At 64.1% G+C, this 9,634-nt stretch overlaps 3 protein-coding genes across 3 annotated transcripts; 1 reads left to right on the forward strand and 2 right to left on the reverse strand.

The window, feature by feature from the left end:
* Window positions 1-228: 228 nt before the first annotated feature.
* On the forward strand, window positions 229-1,387 carry EMIHUDRAFT_428294 (hypothetical protein; the record flags this gene model as incomplete). The annotated part of the gene is made up of 3 exons (XM_005760540.1): window positions 229-339; window positions 411-794; window positions 935-1,387. Exons 1-3 carry the CDS (start codon window positions 304-306, stop codon window positions 1,385-1,387), a joined length of 873 nt encoding a protein of 290 aa, XP_005760597.1. The 5' UTR covers window positions 229-303.
* Window positions 1,388-5,232: 3,845 nt separating this feature from the next.
* EMIHUDRAFT_217742 (hypothetical protein) lies at window positions 5,233-7,905 on the reverse strand (the record flags this gene model as incomplete). Its single annotated transcript, XM_005760541.1, has 4 exons — window positions 5,233-5,252; window positions 7,425-7,547; window positions 7,717-7,750; window positions 7,870-7,905. 4 exons carry the CDS (start codon window positions 7,903-7,905, stop codon window positions 5,233-5,235), a joined length of 213 nt encoding a protein of 70 aa, XP_005760598.1.
* A 149-nt stretch (window positions 7,906-8,054) lies between these two features.
* Window positions 8,055-8,624, reverse strand: EMIHUDRAFT_217743 (hypothetical protein; the record flags this gene model as incomplete). Its single annotated transcript, XM_005760542.1, has 1 exon — window positions 8,055-8,624. The coding sequence occupies one exon, from the start codon at window positions 8,622-8,624 to the stop codon at window positions 8,055-8,057; it is 570 nt and encodes a 189-aa protein (XP_005760599.1).
* Window positions 8,625-9,634: the final 1,010 nt, after the last annotated feature.

Consider the following 9,634-nt stretch of genomic DNA (forward strand, 5'->3'; position numbering starts at 1 on the left):
GTGGAGGGAGGCAGCCTGCTGCACGCGCTCGGCCCGAAGCCGCCCTCGACGCAGCCGCCCTCGCGCACGCCGGACAGCTCCAGCCCTGGTCCAGACTTCAACCCGGTGGCGTGGAGGCGCCTCCCCGAGTCGGGCGCAGCCCCGTCACCCGCCGCCGCGAGCGCCGCCGCCGAGCCGCCCGTAGCGGCGGGGGCGCGCCATCGCGACATCTCGCCTCCCTCCGCCGCCACGTCGCCCGCCGCCGCGCCCCTCTCGCCCGCCTCGCCGGACTCGGCGAAGAGCGGCGGCGCCGCCGAGCCGCCGATGACGTTTCGCACCACAGACAACCTGTTTGCGACGGCAGCGCCGCTCCCCTCGCTGCTGGCGAGAGAGGCCGCCACCGCCCTTCACGCGGCTCGCGCTGTGAACAGGTGGACGACCACGAGGCGAGCGATTTCGTCGAGCGGCGCGTGCTCGGGCAGGGCGCCTTTGGGCACGCGGTGCTGTGGGAGTCGCGCCGCAACGGGCTGCTCGTCGTGGCGAAGAAGCTTCTCATCGCCGGCACCACCGACTTCCGGAAGCTGGAGAACGAGGTTGCGATCTGCGCGTCGCTCCGCCACCCCAACATCGTGCAGTACTTGCGCACGTCCCACAACGACACCTACCTCGTCCTCATGCTTGAGTACGCGTCGGGCGGGTCGGTCGCCGACCAGCTCGACAAGCACGCCGCCTCGACGACGCCCTTCGAGCAGGGCCGCGTCTGCCTCTGGCTGGCGCAGCTCTCGTCGGCGGTCGCCTACCTCCACTCGGTCAAGGGGAAAGGGCATCCCCCCCCCCCCCCCTCCCTCCTCCTCGGCCCTCCCCTCCTCCTCGCCCCCTCCCACTCCTCCCCCCCCACACACCACACACACTCCCCACACCCCCTCCACTCCCCACACTCCCCCCACACCTGCAGGTCCTCCACCGCGACCTCTCCGCCTCCAACGTCTTTCTCTCTGCGGCGGGCGACATCAAGGTCGGCGACTTTGGCCTCTCGAAGACCACGGGCGTCAACGCGTCCCGCTCCGCGCTGGCGACGACGATGTGCGGCACGCCAAACTACTGCTCGCCCGAGCTCATCAACGGCGAGCCGTACGGCGCCGCCTCCGACGTGTGGGCCATCGGGTTGATTGCGTACCAGCTCTTCACGCTGAGGCACCCCTTCGAGGCCTCCTCCGTCTCGCAGCTCTTCCGCCTCATCTGCGCCGGCAAGGTCGACACGGCCGCCCTCGCGGCCGCCCCCTTCCCGCCCGAGCTCACCTGCATCGCGGACACCCGCCACCTGCTCCACCCCAACGCCGCGCTCCGCATGCGGCTCGTCGAGCTGCTGGCGCTGCCCGCCCTCCGCTCCGCGTCGCCGAGGCAGTGAGCCGCCAGGCCCCTCGCGCCAGGCCCCTCGCGCCAGGCCCCTCGCGCCCTCTCCCCACCCCCCGACCGCGGGGTGGTGTACCCTTTTCCCTCTCCGAGTCTCCTGCCAGAGACCGATGTACCACGCCGCATGCTCCGTGGGTCTTTAGCTCGACCCCGGGCGCATGCGCATGCATGAATGTTGCGTCGTGCCCCGCCCCGCGTTTGCTCGCCGGCATCGTGTGTGCGTCTCTCTCCGCTTGCTAGTGGGCGCGCCGGAGAGAGATTTTGTTGTGCGCGCACACACACGCATGTGGCGAGTCTGCGCGTGATTGAGGCGGCGGAGGCGATTATTGCCTGATGCCAGATGCCTCTTTTTTTACGGGGTTGTAGTTGTACACGAGATGAACGAGAACTTCGGCAGAATCGCGGGCTCAACCTCGCAGAAGCATACTCTACGTGGCTGGGTTCACAGCGATTGTAGGAAAATTGGGAAACCACCCTTGACGGTCGCGGCCTTCCGACTCGCGCCTTCGCCTCACTGGCACTATTGTAGCCCTGGCCGGTGCGCGTGCGGAGTTGAAGTTCCGGAGTGAAAATTCGAACGCGTTCTCTCACGGTGACCAAAAAATGTCCGCCTCTCAGAGGCACCTCCGGAGGCAGGCCGCTGCACGCTGGCGACACAGCTCCAGCTGTCGAACTGACCCGCAGCTCCTTTCAGAGCGGGAACTGTGACAAAAGTTGACTGAGGCGGTTGTCAGGAATCATCATACGGATCACATTGTGGCTCTTTCATGACGGGAGACCGCCCGACCACTCCTGGGTGGCACTGCCACCGGTGTCGCTCGACGTCCTGTCGACAGCGTGCCGACAGCGACACAGACCATGTGGGACGCGTCGAGTCGAGTATCGACCTCTACTGCTTACCCAGCCTTCGACGTTGGGCCAGGTACCAATTTTGTCGAATTTATTTCAAAGTCTGCAGGCGCGGAGCGCCTGCGAAAATTTTTTGAAGAAATTTGCGGCCGGGCCTGATTTCAACAAGATCTTTCAAATCTGCGGTGTGGAGTTGGGGGGTGGGTTAGGTAGGGTTGTTATAGGGTTAGGGTCAGGGTTAGTCTTGTTGTGTCTGTATATGCCAGCGTTGCAGGGTTCTGCGCTGTGATCTGGCCCCACAGCGCCGACGACTAAGACTCAGCCCCGCACGCTGACCTAGGGTTAGGGTTAGGGTTAGGGTTAGGGTTAGGGTTAGGGTTAGTCTTCTTGTGTTTGTATGCCAGCGTTGCAGAGTTCTGCGCTGGGATCTGGCCCCAGCGCCGACGAGTAAGACTCAGCACCGCACGCTGACCCCACCAAATGCCGCCTCAGGGCGCCAGGCCGCCAGCCACCACTTACACGCGGCCGGCGCCCTCTCGCGGCAAAAGGGTCGAGCGAGCGGGCAGAGTCGCGATGTCTGCGCACCCGCGTGCCGATGGGCGGCACACGCAGCGGAGAGAGGCCCTGTCACGCCGCCAGTAGCGTTCCGCACTCCCCACGCCACCAATTGCCGCCTCAGGGCGCCAGCCACCTCGTCTTACACGCGGCCGGCGCCCTCTCGCGGCAAAAGGGTCGAGCGAGCGGGCAGAGTCGCGAGATGTCCCTGCGCACCTGGGTGTTCGCCGCCTATATGCTCTATCCTGTGCCAAGACGGACACGTTTTGACAATCAAAATCTACCTCAAAATTTGCGGCCGCCCCTCGAATGATTGTGAATGAGCTTGCCAGCGGCGAGGGCGGTCGAGTGCACGGAGCTAAGTGCCTCGCCGTCCTCGCGGGAGTCGCTTAGGCGGCTCCAGTGGTGTACCTGTGTTAGTGCCAGTGCGCGCCAGTCCCGTGCCCAGTGTTGTGCGAGGGAGTTTTGTTGTAAAATTCTTTTCCTAGTTGGGTTGTAAAATTCTTTTCTACTAGAAGCCGTCGTCCGCGCTTTGCCTGTTGTGTGAATTGTGCGTGTGCGAGGGAGTTCTTTGTAGAATTCTTTTTTGAGCTAGACTTCGATGTTAATAGAAACAAGCGAAGGCACACACAACATGACGCCAAACACACGCGATTGCACGCACCGCACCGCACCCAGCACCCGCGCCCGCCGCGCCCCGGCCCCCGCCCCGCCCAGGTGGGAAAGAGACGAGGAGATGGAACAGCCCGAGGAAAGGAGCGAAACAAACACGTATGGGAGGTTGAAATCGTGCACCACGCTGCCCGGCGTTTCTCACTTTCCGGGACAGCCCCGCCCTTGTGAGGCAGGAAAGTGGCGGATACCCCGTACGCCCAGTTCATTAGGACCCCTTTGCGGGCCGCCCATTCCCCTTTCCCTTTTCCAACCTTGGGGAGCCGATGATTGTTGCTTTTGCCCGGGGGGCCCCGGAGGCCCCCCCCCCCCCCCCCCCACCACCACCACCACCACACACACACACACACACCGCCGCCGCCGCGCGAGCGCCGCGCGGCGGCACACCCAGCTCAAAAGAAAAAGAAAAAAGGCGAAGGAGGAGACCAGCGGGGGAGACTTCCCGCCTATGCAACACCCCAGAGAGGGGCTGCCATCGCCGAAGCTGTGCCTAAGCATAACTCCAAAACCCGCAGCGGCCCAGGGGGGCTTGGGGGCAGCCTGCCGGACCGCCGCTGCACGGGGCTAAGCACCAGAAGATGAATGTAGTTGATGGATCGGGCTATCGTCCGTGACTCCCCTCTTTACGTCAGAGTGGGACCTACGCCGCGCCGGGCAAGGGGCGCGCCCGGTCCTCGACGGAGCCGCGCGCCCCAAGCGACCCAGGCGGCGAGTAGTCGTCGTTGAACCTCCGGCATGTAGTTGCCCGTGGTTAGCGGGCCGTCCGCCCTCCGCCGTCCGTCGCTTCGTGTGACCAGCGGAGAAAGAAGTTTACCTTACTTACCTTACATCGAGTTTCGAGGTCTAGAGAAGGGGGGGAGGCGGTGGAGAAGGAGCTGAGGGAGGGTGTAGAGGATGTAGAGTGTAGAGCGCTGTAGAGCTGTAGAGCTGTAGAGCGCTCTGGAGCGCTGTAGAGCTGTAGAGCTCTACATCCGCCGCGGGACAGAGCGATGCAGATGTAGAGCGATGTAGAGGCCCTCTACAGCGTGAAATCTCTACAACAAACTCTACATCATAAGCGGCGAACGAGGCACGGTCGCTCTCCGACATGAGGCGCGTTGCACTTGCCAGTGCTGCCCTGGCCTTCTGTCTGCCCGCCCAATGGGTGGCAGTTGCCTCTGCTGCTGTGGCATGCCTCACGGCTGCGACTGGCCGGCGCCTCGGCGCGTCAGCTCGGCTCGGCGTAGCGATCGTGGCCAGCGCAACTCGCTTGGACTCAACGCTCAGCCAGGAGCTCCCGCACGCGCTGGCGCGAGTCATGGCGCATGCAACGCGTCTGAATGCTCGCCTCGCCTCGCGCAAATGCGACCGTCCTCGCAGCCGACAGTCCACCGCCTGCTAAAGAAGCACCGCGACGAATGCGGCACCGGCGACGCATGGCAGGCTGGTCATGACGCAGTTATAGGGTGTTGTGTGCCGTCAGAGTGACTCTCTGTGTGTCAGGGATAGTCAGGGCCGTCCACCAGAGCTCCAGTAAGCTCGGAGACACCCCATTAGCGCGGCTCGACCTCTTTGAGGCACTGCCTCCCCGGCGGTTTTGCTGTAGAGCCTCTACAACAAACTCTACAGCAAAATCGCGCTCTACATCGCTCTACATCGGACTCACATCGTCACGCGCCGGATGTAGAGGCTAGAGCTCTACAGCTCTACAGCGCTCCAGAGCGCTCTACATCTCTACAGCTCTACAGCGCTCTACATCTCTACAGCTCTACAGCGCTCTACACTCTACATCCTCTGCACCCTCCCTCAGAGAAGGAGGTGGGTGGGAGGCCGTGGCGTGGGGGGGGGGGGGGGGGCCCAAAAAGGGGCCCCCGGCCAAAGGGGCCGCAAGGAAAAAAACTGGAGAAACGGCGCCGGGGGGTAAAATAACCCGGGTAGGAGGGGGAACGCGAATGGAGGCGGTGGAGCTGGAGGTGGCGGGGGGGCGGGGGGGGGGGGGGGGGGGGTAGGGGAAACCGCCAAATTGGGAGGGAGGGGGCCATAAAGGAAAAGGCCGCTGAGGGGAAGGCGGGCCAAGCGGGGAGGGAGGAAACCACCTCCGGGAAGGAGGAGGACCCCGAGGAGGTGGGAGGGGGAATGGCCAGGGAGGTGGCGGCCTGGGTGGGTGGGTGGGGGGGGGGGGGGGGCCCAAGAAAAAACCCGAAGGGAGCCCCCCTGAAAAAATTTGGCAAAGGCGAAGGCCGTAACAAAAAGGGCGGCGGGAAGGAAGGAGGCGGCGGGGGAAAAAAAGAAAGAAAGCAAACACAACCCAAGGGGGGGAAAGGAAGAAAACGGACAACCCAGAGGAGGGATGGGAGGACGGCACGCCGCCACCACACAGGGATTTTCAGGAGAGGAGTGTGGTCGGCGGGCTGAGCGGGGAATTCTTTTTCTCGCGATGTCTGCCCCGCCGCGGCGCCGCTCGCGCCGCCTCGCCACCTCCTCCTCCGCCGCCGCACGCCCGCCAGGCACGCCGCCGCTTGCCTGCCTCCTCGACCTCCCCACCGAGCTCCTCGAGCGCGCCCTCGCTCGCTGCGACAGCCCCGTCGACATCGCTCGCGTCGCGGCCGTCTCGCTCCTCTTCCACGCCGCGCTCGCGGCGGGGGCCATCCGCTTGTGGGCGCAAGAGCGCGGCTTCGAGCTGCCGGCGCAGCCTGAGGACGAGGGCTGCGCCGTGCGGTGGCTGTGCTATTCGGCGCTGCTGTGCGAGTCCAACCCGCCGGCGAGGGCGGCGGCAGGCCATTGGCACAGCCTCTTCATTGACGGCGAGGGGCGGCTCTCGTCGTGCGGAATGGCTGAGAGCTGGCTGCCGGGACTGCTTGGGCACGGCGAGGGTGTGACGCGGCTGAACACGCCCACCCGACTCCCGTCGATGCTGGGTGAGCGCGCTGTTAGTGTGTCGGCTGCAGACCGCCACAACCTCGCCCTCGCCGCCGACGGCAATGTCTGGAGCTGGGGCGATGCAGACTTCGGCAAGCTGGGCCACGGCGACAAGCAGCACCAGTGGCTGCCGAAGAAGATCGAGGCCTTGGCTGGCCAGCGCGTTGTCGCTGTGTCGGCTGCGGCCAATCACAGCATTGCCATCACCGCCAACGGCGCCATCTGGAGCTGGGGCGGTGGAGGCTTTGGCCGGCTGGGCCACGGCGACCAGCAGCACCAGCTGCTGCCCAAGAGGGTCGAAGCCTTTGCTGGCCAGCGCGTCGTCGCTGTGACGGCTGGATCCGTTCACAACCTCGCCATCACCGCCGACGGCGCCATCTGGAGCTGGGGCTGGGGAGCCAATGACCGGTTGGGCCACGGCGACGAGCAGACCCAGCTGCTGCCGAAGAAGGTCGAGGGCTTGGCTGGCCAACGCGTCGTCGCTGTCTCGGCTGGGACCGCTCACAGCCTCGCCATCACCGCCGACGGAGCCGTCTGGTCCTGGGGCTGGGGAGCCAATGGCCAGTTGGGCCACGACGACCAGCAGAGCCAGTGGCAGCTGGGCCACGGCGACGAGCAGACCCAGCTGCTGCCGAAGAAGGTCGAGTCCTTTGCTGGCCAGCGCGTTGTCGCGGTCTCGGCTGGAGCCCACCACAATCTCGCCATCACCACCGACGGCGCCGTCTGGAGCTGGGGTGGTGGAGGGGACGGCAAGCTGGGCCACGGCGACGAGCAGATGCAGCGGCAGCCCAAGAAGATCGAGGGCTTTGCTGGCCGGCGCGTCGTCGCTGTCGCGGCTGGACGGTTCCATAGCCTCGCCCTCACCGCCGACAGCGCCGTCTTCACCTGGGGTGAGGGCGACCACGCCTGCCTAGGCCACGGAGATGACCTGTCAAACCAGCTGCTGCCCAAGAAGATTTAGTCGTGGGCGCGGGGGCACCGGGGTGTTCCCGACCTTCACCCCGCTGGCTGCGAACGCGAACGCCGTCATCCCAGCTGCATCCGTCTGCTCGCCTCACCGAGCGACGCGCGCCGAGCCACTTGTATCAGTACACAGTGCTGAGCTGCCACGTGCAGGCCTGTGCTGCCGACGCGAGAGGCCGAGAGCTTGCTCGGGCTCGTGTCCCTGAAAACCCTGTCGCCTGTGCTCCGTCCACGTCGCGGCCTCTGAGCTCCGTCGAGTCGCCCGGGCGCGCGCGGGCAGGCGCACCGAACTTACCGGAGGGTGTTTCAGAGAGCCATCGAAAAGAATTTGCTGATCAAAATTTGCGGTGGCCCGGATCGAAAGACGAAACCTGTACTTTGGCCAACCTTCGATTGTATCCTGGCTGTGGTCCCACACCCACTGGTGTCCATCTCAGAGACCGCAGGAGGTCATGAGGGTCGATGGGAGTGCCAACCCCACAATGTGTCTAAAAACCCAGCCCAGTAGTGTCTATCAGGGGCTATTCTACACACGACTACTTGCTTGACGTGTCCCGCGGTCGCTCTCGTACACATATTTACCGCCCCCCCCGCCTCCTGCTCACACATACACATACGCTGGAGAGCCTGTCTCTCTCGAAGTTTTGTGAAGAGTAGTGAGTACAGTCGCATCGCGCATACCTGAATCGGCCGGGCCGAATAATCGCGCACTCTGCTGCACACATTCATGCCCGCGCGAACTCTGAGCCAGCAAAGGTCAGCATAAAGGCCAGGTCGAGGATGCAGAACACGGCGAGGAAGGGCAGGGCGTGCCACAGGGTGTGCCATGCTAACATCTCCTCCAGCCGCGGCGCCGCTCGCCGCGAGGCCTGCGCCGCTTTCGCCTTGGCGAAGAGCGCGAGCGCACAGCCGGCTAGCCAGAGGCTGAGCGTGGATCTCGGAACCACGAAGTGGCCGAGGAGGGAGCGAGCGCCGAGCCAAGGGCCAAAGGCGAGAAAGAGCGTGGACGCCAGCAGCGGATCCAGCTGTTTCCACACCGAGGGCCGCCCCCACGACTGCACGTCACCCAGATACGCGACAGCGCCCTGCACGACCAGCGCCATGCCGAGCGCGCACCACCACACGCCCGCGTCGTAAGATCGCATACGGTCAGCGAAGAGCAGCAGAAGCAGGCCAGCAAACGAGTAGCCACCCGCGGAGTATCTGTACGCCACAGCGAGCGGGTGTCGCGAGAAGACGTAAGGCCGCCACTCAGGTCTATCGGCCGAAGGGTCGGAGCGAACGAGGTGGAGCATGGACTCCTCGCACAGCGACAGGTACGAGTAGGCCTCGAAGACTTTTCGAAGACGCACAGCGACAGGTACGAGTAGGCCTCGAAGACTCTCCGAAGACGCACAGCGACAGGTACGAGTAGGCCTCGAAGACTCTCCGAAGACGTGTGCGATGGCCAAAAGGGAATCCACGGATAAAGAATTCTAAAGATATTGGCACGACAAGGGCGCAGACTGGCGCGGACTGGCACACACATAAAGAAAGGGAATTTTGCTTGAGATTCTTCTTAGCAGATCAAGCACAGAGCTCACACACATCACAGCGGGAGGAAAGCGGCGAGTCGCAAGTGAGTAAACTGACCCAACTTGAGAATCGTGCTTTTTTGGTGAGGGACCAAAGCGCGAAGGACCACTTTTGGGTTAGGGACCGCGAGCGACAGGTTAGGGACCGATCGCCACCGCTCACGCCAGCGGACGGCCACCATCTGTGTTATTGGCTTCGCCACCGTCCAAAGCGTGCGCAATGCGCTCGCCGACATCGAGCGAGCTCGCCTCTCCGAGGAGCGGCTTGCTGTGCGGACGCCTTCTTGTGGCTATCGTCGAGAGCGTTTTGCGTCCCGGCGGGTGGGAGAGCATGTGTCGTTTGATGTGTCACTGTGTACGTCATGTCAGTCTTGATAACAAGTACGGTCGATCCGTCAAAGCGATACACTCGTCACGATCACGTTGGACGGCTTGCACGGAGCTCTGTGCCGGCACACAGGAAGAGCCGACGGCAAGAAGAGCTCGATGGGGAGCGAGAATCGCCAAAGGTGCTCACCCAGGTTTCGGAAGTCCGCCTTGATGCGGTCAGTTCCCCCCAGGTTTGACTGCGTAGGTCGCGGAACTCGTTGAGTACTCGTAGCCTTTCTGCGCCTCCGTCTGCATCGCGTCGGCTGCACTGCGGCAAGAGCAGTCTTTTCGGAAGATATCGACGATTTTCGAGAGCCACCCGCTTGGGAGCGATTGAGCGCGTCACGGAATTTGCAACCGAA

Source organism: Emiliania huxleyi (genome assembly GCF_000372725.1).
Source record: "Emiliania huxleyi CCMP1516 unplaced genomic scaffold EMIHUscaffold_75, whole genome shotgun sequence".
Classification (NCBI taxonomy): Eukaryota; Haptophyta; order Isochrysidales; family Noelaerhabdaceae; genus Emiliania; species Emiliania huxleyi.